This window comes from Tenrec ecaudatus, chromosome 16 (genome assembly GCF_050624435.1).
Source record: "Tenrec ecaudatus isolate mTenEca1 chromosome 16, mTenEca1.hap1, whole genome shotgun sequence".
Taxonomy (NCBI): domain Eukaryota; kingdom Metazoa; phylum Chordata; class Mammalia; order Afrosoricida; family Tenrecidae; genus Tenrec; species Tenrec ecaudatus.
This window is the reverse complement of record NC_134545.1, coordinates 91415761-91431977: the sequence shown is the minus strand read 5'-3', so window position 1 is coordinate 91431977 and position 16217 is coordinate 91415761. Positions and strand designations below refer to the sequence as shown.

At 46.3% G+C, this 16217-nt stretch overlaps 1 protein-coding gene across 4 annotated transcripts in view; it reads left to right on the top strand.

Moving 5' to 3' along the window:
- SORCS1 (sortilin related VPS10 domain containing receptor 1) overlaps positions 1-16217 on the top strand; it is a 630965-nt gene that overhangs the window by 464802 nt on the left and 149946 nt on the right. For all 4 annotated transcript variants that reach the window (XM_075534299.1, XM_075534300.1, XM_075534302.1 and 1 more), the window contains exons 7-9: positions 6386-6504; positions 7500-7589; positions 14351-14530. In XM_075534299.1, coding sequence (XP_075390414.1) covers positions 6386-6504; positions 7500-7589; positions 14351-14530 — 389 coding nt within the window. The remainder of the gene's footprint in view (positions 1-6385; positions 6505-7499; positions 7590-14350; positions 14531-16217) is intronic.

Sequence of the window (16217 nt, the reverse complement as noted above, 5' to 3'; positions counted from 1 at the left end):
TTGTAAAAATCACCTTCAGCAGCAAAAATGGCAGCAGGTGCTTGTGGCACTTGGAGGCCAGACCACGTGATTGGAAGCCTCCCTGTCATTGGGTAGTAACAACAGCCCCGATGGGAGCACTTTAGAGAGGTCTCAGAGCAAATTAATCGAGAGCTTTAGCCCTGCAGGAATGTGGATACATGTGACCCGGGCTTCCGGGGAATGCGTTCGTCCTTCTGATTCACTAGAGAGACATGTCCACTAAGAGAAGTGAATTCCTACTGCAACACTGCATAAAAGTCATACAGCCCTTGTAGCGCCCCCCTCTTTGGTGGCGTCATCCTGGGCAGTCTGCCCTCCTGGCCCCACTGCTGAGGCTCCTACGGATGGTATCCCTGGGCACGTGCTGTGAAGATGGAGGCCTGGGGGAGCCTTAGGAAAGACCCCACTGAGGAAAGTGCAGGAAAATGTGCACAGGGGATCGAGCAAAGATATGGCTGTTCAAAGCAGGGAAACCATGGGCATCGGGTGTCAGCCAGTGAACCAGGACCAGCATCAGCGGACAAAGGGTGGTAACGACCTGTGAGATCTTTGAGGAAGCTGTCTTATTTTATTTATGAATTTACTTACATTCTTTACAAAATTCTATATTTTTTTACATTCACTGGTTTAAATATGTTAAAAAGAGTTGTGCAGTCATCCCCACAATCCATTTAAGAACATCTTCTCTATCTTTTTTTTTTAATTTTTAAAATTTTTTTTTATTTTAACAATTTATTGGGGCTGATACAATTTTTTTCACAGTTCATACATATACATACATCAATTGTATAAAGCACATCTGTACAGTCTTTGCCCTAATCATTTTTTTCTCTTTTCTTCTTTTACATTTTATTAGGGACTCAAACAACTCTTACCACAATCCATACATATACATACATCAATTGTATAAAGCACATCCATACATTCCCTGCCCCAATCATTCGCAAGGCATTTGCTCTCCACTTAAGCCCCTTGCATCAGGTCCTCTTTTTTTCCCCCCCTCCCTCCCCATTCCCCCCTCCCTCATATGCCCTTGGTAATTTATACCTCGTTATTTTGTCATATCTTGCCCTATCCGGAGTCTCCCTTCCCCCCTTCTCTGCTGTCCCTCTCCCAGGGAAGAGGTCACATGTGGATCCTTGTAATCAGTTCCCCCTTTCCAACCCACTCACCCTCCACTCTCCCAGCATCGTCCCTCACACCCTTGGTCCTGAAGGTATCATCCACCCTGGATTCCCTGTACCTCCAACCCTCATATGTACCAGTGTACAGCCTCTGTCCTATCCAGCCCTACAAGGTAGAATTCGGATCATGGTAGTTGGGGGGAGGAAGCATCCAGGATCTGGGGGAAAGCTGTGTTCTTCATCGATACTACCTCACACCCTAATTAACCCATCTCCTCTCCTAAACCCCTCTATGAGGGGATCTCCATTGGCCGACACTTGGGCCTTGGGTCTCCACTCTGCACTTCCCCCTTCATTTAATATGATATATATATACATATATACACCTACATATATACATATACACATATATACACATACATACACACACTTATATCTTTTTTTTTTTTGCATGATGCCTTATACCTGGTCCCTTGGGCACCTTGTGATCGCACTGGCCGGTGTGCTTCTTCCATGTGGGCTTATTTGCTTCTGAGCTAGATGGCCGCTTGTTCACCTTCCATCTTCTCTATCTTTGTACCCATTGCTGCTAGCGTCCACCCCCTACCCCTCCCACCTCCCCTGCTATAACCCTAAGGTTCATGCAGTTACTATGTCTATCGGTTTGCCTAACGTCGATTTCATATAAAGAAAATCATATGATTAAAATAACACAACAACTTGAAGCGCAGAAAATCCTCCATCTGCAGGAAAGCAGCAATTACAGATCCACCACCCCCACAGTTGACCGAGTCTACCCCAGCCAGCCACTAGGCGTAAGCGCAGTTTGACATTAAGGGCTTCGATCTCTAGAGCCCCGGTGAGACGGACCACGATTTAACGCTGTTTTAGACAGCAGAGGAATTCCAGAGGTGGAGCGATATCCTTGAGTTTACCAAGCTAGCAGACCTTGAACTTGAACTGCCATCTGTACCCTGTTCCCTAGCCCATGCCTGGCCTTGAACGGCAGCTTCCCTTCTCTTGATCAGCACTGATTGTAGGGGATGCGATTGTGTTTTTCCAAACAGCAGCTGTTGCCGAGCATGCGAATGCTTGAAAACAGAAGCGCAGCATCCTAATTACCTATGGCAAGGAAAACATCTGTGTGGGAAAAGTAATGAAATTAATTCTAAAGCCTAGCAGTTGCATACATTAATTGACGTTAATTAATGCTGAATTACAAGATACTTCCTATGGAATCGCATCAAGCCCTCACCGAAATTGAATATGGAAAGAGTTCATCGTAACTTAATGTGATTACAGCAAGCCCCGAGGGGAATAAGCGTGATTGGGCCCTCATTACGCATGCAGCCGATCCCCCTCTGTTTCCCTCAGGAAGAACAAGGGAACAAGCAGGGAGCTCTGGGGCTGCCCCTGCTGAAGTGATCGTTGCCCCTGGAGCTGGCACCGTTCGCTTTGGGCTACTCTGAGAGAAGAATTGGAATCTTCCCGTGGTTTGTTGTTGTTTGTGTGGCCCAGTTATACAGGTTACCATCCTCCGTCCGAAGGCTGGTTTAATGCGCACTTCGATTTTGGGATGTGGGGCCGAGTGGAAGAGGGTCGAACAAGCAGAGGGATTTGGGGACAGTTGAAAGCAGCCCCTGCAGGATTTGCCCCCCTCAACTAGCCTGGAAGTGCTAGACCAGGGGTTTGCACCCAGGAAGTCTGGCTTTCACATTGCCTCCTTTAACTGTTGTTCTTTTTTATTTTTTGAGCTGCATTCTCACCATCTGTAAAATCAGATAGTGGATTGTATTTAATATCCATTGTTAGATTATCATGCATAGTATTGAGGAGGATAAGTAAAAGTAAATATACTCTTGACTAACTGGCAGATAGGTACCTAGTAAAGATTAGTTTCCTTTCCTTTATTTCAATCATACTTTCCTCTAATTTGTATTTTCAACATAGTTGAATTACAAGGATGAAAAGTGTATATTTGCACGTTCCTTCCTCTGCCTGTTGAGGATCCTGTAGAAAGAGGTTGGCATCTCAGGAAGAAACGTGCTCTATGTGATCACCAGTAAAAGGCTTCAGTGGGAGCGAACACCACGTATCCATCAGGAAGTCCTCGTTAAGTGTCAGAGCGAGAAATTTTAATTGGAAATTTTGTATGTGATTTGAAGCCCACGGCCACCTAATCAAGAACCTTTGACTTAATTTGGCTTGATACTTGTTTTTGTTCATTATCTCAAAGAAAAAGCAGCACAGAGGTAGGGCAACTCTGGACTCAATATAATCAGTAGCTCCATGATGTCATCGGGGAACAAGTCGATGTCTTTGTCATATGAATTCTATCAGCTAAACTGTCAGGTTCGCCATGCCCCCACAGGCTAGAGCAGCTCTCTGGATCTCATGGAGACACGGCCATGTGACAAGGCATTGACAAGAGGATATGCTATCATATGCTCTCATATCTCCTGAACACCCCTTCAAAGATCTTCCCTCATTTCTCATTTGCCAACACTTGGTTTAAATGCCATCCCCTAAGCCACTGGTTCTCAACCTTTCTAATGTCGTGAACCTTTAATACAGTTCCTCATGAGGTGGTGACCTCCCAACCATAAAATTATGTTTGTTGATAACTCATCACTGTCATTTTCCTACTGTTATGAATCAGGTGACCCCTGTGAAAGGGTAGTTCGTCCCCCAAAGCGGTCTCGACCCATAGGTTGAGAGCCGGTGTCCTACAGCAAGCAATGATACGAGGAGGAGAGAGACCTTGAGAAGTCTTAAACCCAACAGGATTGATCTCTGCACATGGCAGTGGATGAGTCACATGGAAGACAGATGAGTAAACAAACCTGAAGTTGGCTTGTAGTAAAGAAGCAAGGAAGAGTGTAAATATCGGGAAGGCTATCAGCAGCACTGCTGTGGAAGGGTAATGGGAATATGCCACTTCCGCCAGGTTTTTAAGGACACCAATTGTGGCCTGTGAAAGATAGCAATAAAGACAACCGGAATATTATTAGTGTAATAACAGCTAACATTTATACAAGGTCTTTCAGGTTTCAGAACAGCATGTATATCATTTCAACAGAGGGTGGCTTAAGAAATGATATCCTGGCGGGAGGGGTAAAAAGAGGAGCTGACACCAAGTGTTCAAGTAGAAAGAAAATGTTTTGGAAATGATAATGGCAACCTATGTATAAATGTCCTTGACACAACTGATGTGTGGATTGTTATAAGAGCTGTAAGATGATATAATATAAATAAATAAAATTTATAAATAAAATGATTTATTAAAAAAATTGCTATCCCTCTCTGAAGGATGAGGGAAATAAGATACAAGACAATGAAGTGATTTCTGTTGAGCCAAGTGACCAATTAGTGACATCATTTAAATTCTATCTTTGGCTTCATAGTTAGAAAAATCATAGTATGTCTATGACCCAAAACCACCGATCTAAAAACCAGAGTCCGTTTAAAAGCTGTGAAAGTGACCTCCAGAGTGTGAAATCTACAGGAGTGGAGGCTGTTTGTGTGTTGTCGTAATTGAACACAAGGGGGACCCATTCATATATCCACTGGTGTTCCTCTCCTTTTGACGGAACTGATTTCTCCCCACATGTTACATTCGGGAAAGTGGATTTCCACCTATGTCTTTGATATCTATGCAGCCCAGAAATTGCCTTTGAGGAGAAAGCTCTTGAGGTGCGCCCTAGTGGAAGTACAGGGATTTTTAAGAAAGGAGACGGAGAAGGTGACTAGAGGACTTGAGGTTAGCACGGGGAGGTGGTTTCATCATGACGAGACGACTTAACAAATTCACAAGCTGTCCACACACCCACAGAGGGTGCAGGATGAAGGAAGATTATGGGCCAAGTGCACTTCCACCCACCAGTCTTCTGAGGGCTGGTTGGCAGCTACATCAGTGTTTGGCTTTTCATTGCTAAGATAGAGTCACTGTGCATGCCGCCCCCTGCTGTCGATCCTTGTCAAATTCCCTTATACCAAAGTAGCACAATGAAGGTGTTTCGGAGTTTCCCAATTTCCTTTAAGGGACATCATTAATGGATTCAGGCGAATTGTTGCTTACTTCCATTGTCAGACTTTGTCCTAAGTAAAAATTGTCTCCTGATTTTTTTTTAAGTGGAAGAGTGGATTTCCGCTGATGTCTGTGGTATCTGAAATCAAATCCACCAATTCATTAAGCAACGGCAAGATTAAACTCTTGCTCCTTCAAAGAGATACATTTCACCAGAAAATGGATATTCTAAGATGTATTTCTCCATAGTCCACTCTGTGGCATGTGGCAGGAGAACCGGGGTTATTAACACAGCGAACAAAAACAACACAGCCTCTGTCATCCTTGGGTAAAAGGCAGGGAGGAAGTATTAAAAGCAGAGGGGACCCCAATTGAAAACTCTCTAAAGTGATCGAAATGGTGGGCAGGTTTCCGAAGCATAAACTAGGCCTGATGAGCTGCAGCTCAAGGAGAGAGGAAGAGATGAGTTTGGGCATGAGGGGGACCCGGGAAGAAGTGTGAAGGGGGAGAGGCTTTGAATTGGTTCTAAGGCCAAAAAGCGTGTTAGGGAGGGGAGTAAGCACTGTGATGGTGCAGAGCGGCCAGGCCAGTTGAGAAACAGGGTCAGGCCGCCCAGTACAAGTCACTTCCAGGAATAAAAGTCCATTCTCGGACTCAGGTGCGATTCCATTTCCTCATTTGTAAAACGAGAGCCAAGTGTTGCTTCCAGATCGGGTTTGGACTCTGCGTCACTTCTAATTAGTGGGAGACGCAAACGTTTATCTCAATGGAATCGTCTTATTTATAGCCACTGCACCACCAGCAAGAGATGACAGTGATTGAGTTGATATGGGTCCTTCCACAGTGGAAAATCAATGTTTGGAGGTGACCCCTTAATGAGAAAGCATATCTCTGAAATCTTAAGTGTTATTGCCAGTTGTTGGGGGAAACTTTCCCTCCCTACCCCCACCACCCCCACCCCAGGGGAGAAAAACTTCATTGACAAGAATCAAGTGCTCTAAGGTAGCGAGAGTTGGTCGAGTTCCGGTGATGACAGCGCGGAGGGAAAAGAACAGCAGTAATTTGGCCCAGAGTAGAGATGGAGGCCCTGGCGTGTATGAGAAAGCGTGTGTGAGGGTCAAGCGAGGGCCCCAAGAAGACTTTACAGTGTCCGCTCTGCTGCGCAGGCTCCGTGTGTCTGGCACCGCTGATCCCCGATTTCTTTTTCTTTCAGATTCTCAATACCTGAGTTGCCGAATGCAAAACTGCACAGAGACCAACCGAAACAAACCCTTCCCGGGCTACATTGACCCGGACTCGCTGATTGTCCAGGATGATTACGTGTTTGTTCAGGTGCGAAGGATCTACCTCTATTGATACTCGTAGAGACAGCTCTGTCCCTTTGGGTCTGCCCGACCGCAGTCCCTTCTGTCCACTTCCCGTCCCTTCAGAGTGTAGGAAAAGATGGGGCACAGTGAGTAAAGAAAGAAGAAAACTAAGAGTGCTGTCTTTTCAACGAAAAACATTACCACACGTGGAAGCTTTGGTGCCAATGGGCTATTCGTGAGCTCCTCTGGGCAGTGGGCGTGGGCAGAGCACCTCTTTTAGCTCAAGGTCAGCCTGGCGGTGTGTGGAGTCCTGAGCCTGTCTCCATGTCGCCTCCAAGTTCCCTCCACAACACCCCCCTCCACCCCCCACCCCTGCCATCTGAATCCTGAAGCCACTGAGGCAAACACAGGCCTAAGCACATGTGAAGACACTGTTGGGGAGAGCAGCTCTTCATTCTGTCTGAGAGTGTGAGATCTAGCTTGCCTATGGACTACAGCCCTGGCTCGGCTCTCTTAAGATGTCAGCCCTGCTGTTTGCATGGTCATTGCCATGACAATGTCAAGCTGTAGTTCAGTGCCCAGAGAGATGAGGCTCTCTTTCTGCCCCTGTGCAACTTGGACCATTTCCCCCTGATAGAACATCGGGGGAAGGGGGGCTGGGTGTGGCTGTCACCTTGGAGCTAGATAACTGGGATGCTGGTGGCTAGTAAGCCAAGCAACTCCAAGGCATGCATCATTTGAAAGGTAAATAAAGCATTGACCATGTGTCAGCCTCGGGCCACCATGCCAGTGGAAGAATTGCATTTGTGTCCAATGGGTTCAGGTTCAGTTTGGGCATCTGGCTAACTCATATACGCTGTTGAACTTGTTTTGGAGTTGAATGCCAACTCCGTAGGTTTGTCTCCGATGGCTGTCCTCGCTGCGTGTTGGCAGCTTCCTGCCACTGTTCAGGTGGCTGTTGGACTGGCATCTGTAACTCTCACAGTACTTCTGCTCATCACTGTTGTGTTTGTGACCCAGCTGACATCAGGAGGGCGGCCACACTACTACGTGTCCTACCGAAGGAGCGCGTTTGCCCAGATGAAGCTGCCCAAGTATGCGCTGCCCAAGGTATGGCCCGAAGCACATGATTCGGTTCGCATGTCTTCTGATTCCCTGTTCCTGCCTCCACCCCGAGCTCGGGATCCCGTTCAGGTCTGGGTCACCGCTGGCTTCTTTTTCTTTTTCTCCCCCATTTCGCTTGGTCAAGCTCACGCTACCTTTCTGGTTTTCCCAGTTTATGTTTTATGTACTTTACCCTTTTAATTTTTTTTCACTTGTCTCTCTCTCTCTCTCTCTCTCTCTCTCTCTCTCTCTCTCTCTCTCTCTCTCTCTCTCTCTCTCTCTCTCTCATTTCTGTCTGGAAGTCTTGCTATAGGAACTTTGGAATAAATTGAGTGGCTTCCCCCTCCCCCCCCCCCCGCCATGCCTCCTCTCCCCTGACCCCGATTTTAAGTACTCTGTCTTGATGTCCTATTTCTTTATTTCTTTCATGGGGTGGGTGGGGGCAAGGTGTCTGAGCATCGCACTGTATTGTTAGCAGTTATTTTCTTTGGAGGTGATGCAGGAATACGGCATCCAGCATTTGCTTTTCCTCAGTTGTAATTATGACTGGTTTTCTTTAGAGTTTGAGATCCAGCCAGTGCCTAGATTTCCCCCAAAGACATGCAGCTTTGAAAACGTTGTCGGGCAAGGTTAGAGACCCTCACCTGCTGAAGTCCCCTGGCTAGCCTTCCAGCCGTCCTCCAGAACTGCATTAATGTGGAGCGCCACCTAGTGGACATCAGGCTGACACGGGCGCTCCTGTTGTATTACAGCCTTGCTGTACAGGAGTTTATCTTAAATCGCCAGATGATTAGTTTACTGTATCTTAGTCAGCAGCCATGGTGGCCTCGTGGTTCCCTGTTGGACAGCTCACCACAAGGTCAGCAGTTTGAAATCACCAGCCATTCCAAGGGAGAGAGACAGGGGATTCTATGCCTGTAGAAAGTCTGGCAAACTCATAGGGGCTGTTGTGCCTGTCCTGTAGGGTAGGACATGAGTCAGCATGGACTCACTGGCAGTGAGAGAGGAAGAGAGAGAGAGCGAGAGAGCGCGTGCATATTGGTCTCAGAGCAGAAGTGCGTAAACCTGTAAAAGACGACTTTGTAGCTGTAACTGGGATGGGAGCTCTGCTTTGAGCCCTTGCACTTGAACAGCGAAAATGCAGTCTGGGTCGTGTCTCTTGCTCGTGTACTTTTCATCTGTGATTGTGCAGTTTGCCATCTCAGACCAAAGGAAGCTGGCTGCACAGAGCACCCTGGCTTCTCCTGCTGGAGTTCCACTTTTTGGTTAGCACTGTGCCCCTAAGTCTACCAGAGGACAAGTGGTCTTAAACCTCAGCCCATTTGAGGAAATAGCACATCACTGACTCCAAAGCACCACATCCATATCAGCAGTTGCTCTTATTTTCTGATGAGAAGAGTTTAAAGATAATGGCAATTGTCCAGGACTATGGATCTGTGATCTTGTACATGTGTGGGCTACTTGCTCCTGATTTGGCTTAGCGTTTTCCCCAATAAGACAAGAATGGACAACAGCTGTGTCTCAGACAAGACATGGATAAAATCAGTATGTAAAAGGAAAACAGAGTGTTGTCAAAATTTCCTTTGGAAACCTCTTAGGAATGACCATAAAAAGAGATGAGCATAACACTGTGTACCCCACAGTGTGTGTGCGTGTGTGTGTTGTTTCTCTTGCTCTGTGAATTGAACCGCTGTTCCTGTGGTTAATCAACAATTCAATACTTGTTTTCAAGATACAGAAGTTAGAAAACGAGACCTCTATTTAATGCATTGAAATACTCCTGCTCAAACCACACACGGAAGTTGAGACCAAATCTGGAAACAGTGCATTAGAATGGCCCATCTCATGTTCATGCTTGGGAATATGCTCGTTGAACGGAATAACCCTTGGCCAAGAGTGGCCAGCTGTGTGAGGAGGAATTGAAGCTACAAACAGTGCCTTCCTGACTCCCAAGTTAATGCCTGATGCATTATGCATTGCTTTCTTAAAATAAGTTAGCAATGTCTATGATTGAAATGTAGCAATAGATAGATAAAAGGTTAAATACATTTTCAGGGCATTAAGAATAATATATATTAATATATAATATTAATATATAATAATATTAATTATATCTGTATCCTGTTAACTTCAAGAGCCCCTGCAATGAGCGCTTAAAATCAAAGGAACGTGTGTGGCTATAGGGTAATTGGCTAACAGGAATTTGCTTGGCTTGTTTATAAGCGTCCCATGGATCCCTGCAGACAGCTGCTTCCAGTAGCAGCCTGTCCATCTGAAAGGAGGAGAGTTACTATGAGTCATATATCCTCCTGCCCCACTCCTGTTCTCCTATATGAACATGATCGGCTATTTAGCCTCGTTTGAGGTCTGAGGCTAGAACCTAGTGATTAGTTTAGCTTGTTCCCAGAAATAAAATAAGAGCCCGTACAGCAACTGAATATATCATTTGATCCGAGGAGGTATTTGTTATTGAAGGCAACGAGGTGCTTCCCTGTACCCCCATGCCTCCTGCAAAGAGAAGCCACAGCTTGTGAGGTGTGAGCTACCAGAAAGGCCAGTGCATTTCGTGGCCTCCCATCAAAAGCCAGGACTGCTGGGACTGGGAATAAACAAAGCCACTCCCCAACCAAAGGAAGTGATGCAAGCCAGCACTTTGCTTTCAAGCTCAGATGTCTTTAATTATCCACTGCCATTGTTATCAGCTCCTGAAAGACCACAGCCATCAAAAAATTAAAGGAGAGAAATTTGATTACAATGTAAAAGAATGGCCAGAGAGGGTGGGGTGGGCTGGGGTGTGAACACTGCTATGGCCATGAAGAGCCTGTGGCCCTCCAGATGGGACATCCAGCAACAGTCTTCCTTCCCTTAACTCACTTGGAGCTCATTCTGAGCTGCTGAAGTGAGATAAATGAGGCAATACATATGAAAGTGCTGTGAGCATTTTGGAGGACAGATACTCTATAAAAGCAAGGTAATATTATTATTAGTATGGATCTAGTTGTCTCCGTGGTGGAAGATCGATGTGGGCTGCGATGCAGGTGGTGTGAAGGCCGCTGATCCGCAGCGGAAGACCGGCTGTCCAGGCCTCGATCTGTCACCAACCTGCTTTGAAACCTTAGACCAGCTCATCAAGTTCCCTTTTCCTTTATTACAAAACAAAACAAAACAATTTTAATGGAGGAATTTAGATTCAGAACCATATCCCTTTCCATGTGTTACTCATAATAGAATGCCACCCACGATGCTCCACGAAAATGAAAATGAAATAAACTTCTAAACAAGGAGCAGATACTCGTTCTGGGCCCTCAGCTAGAGCAGCAGATCTCAACCTGTGGGTCGCGGCCCTTCTGGGGGGTCGAACGACCCTTTCACTGGGGCCACCTGATTCATCACAGTAGCAAAATGACAGTTATGAAGTGGCAACAAAAATAATGTTATGATTCAGGGATTACCACCACATGAGGAGCTGTATGAAGGGGCCATGGCCTGAGGAAGGTGGAGAACCGCTGCTCTAGAGCGGTCACCGCCATGTTGAAGTCCTGAGGAGGGCCCCAGCCCAAGGAAGCCGTTTCATTCCACGCGAATCCCGATGTCTGACCAAGTCATGATTCGTTGGGAAATTCAGCAGTCTTGGCGTGCCCTGCAGAGCCGACCTTGGGAATCACTAGAGTAAGATAGTCAGCACAAAGTGTCCCTTTGGCAGAGAGAGTGCCCTCTCCCGAGGAAAGTGACAAGAAGACGAAAAAAAGAATGATGCTTTTTCCACTTATCAAGGCTTTCGTTGGTGCAAAATGCTTTAAACTGATCTCATTTGAAAGGATGCTCTCTGAATGTAATCAGATAATAAGGAGACCGTAGGACACCAGGCCCCGGCTCTTCACAGGGAGCAGCCACTGTACTCCGTTATGGTTTTGTGAGTAATTCTCTGAATAACCTTCAGAAAGACACTGCAGGCGCTGTGGATTCCCTCCTGTTTCTACAGGATCAAGAGGTTTGGGCGAAATGGATAGTACAAGGGAAGGCCTCTAGCCCCGGGGTTATTCAGTGAAATGTCTGTGGAGGAGAACTCTGAGGTGCTCCCGGCCAGGGGTGTGCTCCCAAGGCACAGGGGTGGTAATTGGCTGTAGGGAGGGGGTCTGGTTCATAGTGAAAGACTCTTAACTCCAACTCAGAAAGTCTGCTCCCTCCCATGGACAAGAAGGAAACACAAATTGGGATCCATTGTTTGGCAACCTAAAGCCACAGTTAGTTGGTCTTTGTTCTGTAGGAAATGGGGCGCTATGGAAGGCTATGCCCTTTCATTCTTCAGTGGCTCCTGGTCTAATTTCCATGGCAAATGCTCTCCACTGGAAAGAAACAAAACACCCAGGTGAACCGCCTTTGCTCCTGACGCTATTAGTTAGGATTCCAATAGATTTAATAGGCAGAGAGGCCAAATCAATGTTCTGAAGCACCAGAGGGGATTCAGGGACTCGCTTAAACAGACAATAGCTAGCATGCACAGAGCACATCCTCAGTTTCCAGTGTGTAACACTGATTAACAGATTTAATCCCCCATCATGCTGTGTATCATATTATTTCTCTTCTCTAGGTACATTTCTGGAGGACTGCGTTAGTTCACACAGCTAAGTTAACAGCCGGAATCTGAACTACAGTACCATTCCTTAATCACTTACAAGATGCCCTCTGTTAACTGAGAAGGCCGGCAGAAGAGCTGAGTTCTAGAACTTGGCCTAATTCCCTCCATCATTTGATTCTATTTTACTTAGACTTAGCTTAATTCTCTGGCTCCAAGATGTAGCCCTAGCCGATCCTGACTTTTAAAGACTTTATGCAAAGTATGTTTGCAAACTCAGTAGTAAGATGTCTTCCTTCCTTTCTCTATGCCAGCGAAGTTCTAGAAAGTCATCTTCAGACTCGGGTCACGCCCCCACACCTCACTCAATGACTGCCGTCAGGGAATGGAATACGACCTATCCTGAATGCTGGGACTGAGGTACAAATCCACCACTGGTGCTTATCATGGAGGAAAGCTGAGACGTGGGAAGAAATAAATGTGCGAATAGGTCTGAGGTGTCTTGTATTGTTTTCCCAAAGAATACCAAACTCTGCTTACCGGATGAAAACTGGCATTACACTAGCATCAATACTGGCCCCCCTGTACGCCTACCTGTGGTTTGCTAAGTGACCACCGAGAAATCATGGACCAGACGCACGTTTGCCTTCCTTTCACCGAGGAAGGCACCGTGGCTTGTTCTGTGGTACACAGGGTCACTGGGACTTGGAATGGACTTGACAGACCAAACAAAAACAGTAACATTGCTGGATTATTTTTGCACAACCTCGCCAAGGTCTAGAGCGCCCCATGTTATTATTCCCTGAGGGGGCAGAAATGTGCAACTCTGGGGAAAGACTGTGTTGGTTTTTTTCAAGTTTCCTAAGAGCTCATGGTGCGACAGGAAAAGAGTCTTGATCTTATGTGATTAGATCAGAGTTGGTCTCGATTGCTGATTGGTTGATGGAGGGAGCTCCGACATACATTGCCTACAGTAAGATATTTCCGGTAGAAGTTAGGAAGACTTTTCCAGCACTGAAGATGTCATTAATGAAGGTTCACAAATCTCTTGGAGCTCTTTGCAAGGGGAGAGAGTAGTGTCCTTCTTGGAAGGTTTGAGTACTGAGCTATCAGAGGCCAAGACTCTTCCCCTATTGTCTATCTTCCTGCTTATGGGCAATCCGAGGGTGTTTGTTGTGGCTCTTTTGCTCTGGTATTTGTGGTTGTCCCAGAGCTGCACCCGGCTTACTGCCTTAGGTGAGGCTGAGTGGCTGCAAAGGGCAATGGAACAGGAAAAAGGAGGCCTTAGTCTGGGTCAGCCTCTCAGCACAGCCAAGCCTTCCGGAGTGCTGAATGGGAGGAGGGGCTTTGGGATTCCCACATTGCTTCGGGGGCAGCTGCTCACTGCCTCCGTCTCGCCTTGGCCCTATTTCTCTCTCCAAGATAAGCAGGGTCTGAAAACATCATCAATTATGCAAACCATTTTCCTCCTTCCTACTCTTGAGATTTCCCTCTGGGCCTGCTGGAGTCAAGGTTGGGATGAGCAGCTAAGTCCTTGCCTCCTCATTAATGCTGAGCTGGGTTCTTTGGGATTCTCCGGTGAAAGTTTTCTTCAGGGGCCAGAGGTTGCTGAACCTAAGGACAGTCCTGCTCACATTTCAACGTGCTTTTGAATCACCAAGGGACCATATTGAAATGCTGATTGTGATTTAGGAGTTTGGGCCTGACGTTCTGCATGGCTAACAAGCTTCCAGGGAAAGCCATGGCGTGGAGCCCCTGGCCCTAAAGAGAAATGACAGGCTTGTTTCTCTCTCAGCCAGTTCAACTTCTCTGTGTGCTTGTCCCATTGAGGCTACCTGAGAAAGTGCCATGATTGTGCTTGGCAACTATGTCAGGATGATGAATTCTCCAATGTCGGGCATATTTGACCGAATAGTCTGTACATTATCTAATGAAGCAATTAAATTTTAGCTCAGCTACCAAATATCCCTTTGTCCCCTCTGCTCATTACCATACTGCCTCACCCCACAGGGACAAAGGCAATGGATGATAAACAAGTAACCAATTCATTGTGAGTTTGTGCCTCTCTGAAAGGACGATCCCTATCTTGGATTACGGGGCCTGTGGTGGTATGTTTCTCTCCGGATGCTGCACTCCCAGGGCTTCTGCTGGCTAATTATACATGTCTTCCCTTCCCTGTGTCTTCTCGCAGGACATGCACGTCATCAGCACCGATGAGAACCAAGTGTTCGCCGCGGTCCAAGAGTGGAACCAGAACGACACGTACAACCTGTACATCTCGGACACACGTGGGGTCTACTTCACCCTGGCTTTGGAAAATGTGCAGAGCAGCAGAGGCCCTGAGGGCAATGTCATGATCGACCTTTATGAGGTATGTCGCCGAGGGATCGGTGCTCCTGAGTGGCAGCCATGCCTAGACTGGCCCACGAAGGCCCGGCCATGGCTGTTTCCTGCCTTATTCTCATAGTGCTTCCCTGCATAGCCTCATTTCACTTGTGAAACAACGGGCTTTCCTTAACCTGATTCTTTTGTTCATTGGTAATCTGCAGAATAGCTCTGAACGGATCATTACTTTTATTTTTTTTGCTGTTGTTGCTTTGGAGGATGTGCAGAGTCAGAGGAGGAACGGGTTGGATCCCGAGGGAGCTGAGTGAGTGGGGACTGTACAAATCGTCCTGAAGACCAACAGGGGGGGGGCAGCTCTCCCGGAAGGGGGAAGGAAGGTGAAGGATGCACCTTGCACTGCATCAGCAACCACTCTCCTTGAACTTAAGACCCTTCTAACTAGATAACTTCCTGACTCACTGCCAGTGGGTGAGATAAGAGTAATCCGTCTTTCTCTCCTAAATCAAGAGAATACCAGAGCTTATCAGGCTCCCCTAAGCCTACCATGGGCCCCTTACAGCTCAAAGGGATCAAGATTCAAAATAAAGCCCTATCGGGTGGATGAGTCCATTTCGCACAAATGCCGGTGCTTTCAGGGCTGTTTTGGGCGTTCTTATGCAGAAAGCAAGCTGCCAGTGCCATTTGTGCATCTCAGCCTGTGCGATGAAGTATTCATAATGGGTTATCAGGAGCCATTAGAAAGTATATTCAGAATTTGCAGAAGTGTAATTATATACCTATATTCCACGTGAAGAGAAAAAAGTAATGCATTCCATTATGTGCAGCCGTAAGATACCGGGGTTCGTTGGAGGATTCAGTTCAGGGAATCAAGAGGTGGTTTTTCCTATAAGCAAGAGCGTCATCGATGTTAAAGAAAGAAAATAATTTCACTTGAGAAAATGTAACCTATCGTCGTATCACCTCCTCCTGCGATCTACCTTTCTTCTCCTTTAGAAGTTCTAGGGAATTTTTTAGAATCCAAATGTCTCTGTATGTATTGCAGCATATTAATAAACCACATGCCCAGTTTAGAGCCCATGTGTTTTTAGTGGAATCATAGCTGGCCAGCATGGCATGTATTTTTGTGTGTATATATTTAGAAAACTGGGCTGCAAAATTTCCACACATTCACAGGGTTTTGCTTTTTTTTGTTTTATTTTTCACTTCTTCTCCTACTCATATTTCAGATAAATATAGCATCTATAAGATAGCTCAGCCTCAAACTCAACAAGTAGCCTGGGAAAACATTTACATAGGCTGGCAATTTGGTTTTAAATTTGTGTTGGATACCATTGTGAGGTAGAAGATAGACTTAGAATGAGTCCCAGCTATGCCGCTTATATGTATTCCTGAGGCAAACCCCATGCCTTCTGAGCCTCAGCATCCTTGTATAAACCACGAGGAGACACAGGGAGCCTACCTGAGAGGATTGCTTTGAGCATGAAATGAGCTACTCCTTGTCTAGTGCTGAGTACTGGGCCTGAGCCATAGTCACGCCCAACATGTTGTAGATGGTTTCATTCATAGGATGTTCTCATGTGTTTGAGCACCTATGCCCTTTTCTGTTCTGATAGTCTTAAAACCAACCTCCATGATTAAACGCCCAGTACAGTCTGCTACTTGGGATTTCTGCCTTTCCCCATGTTGCAGTCAGCTGGCCCATCAGACACTCT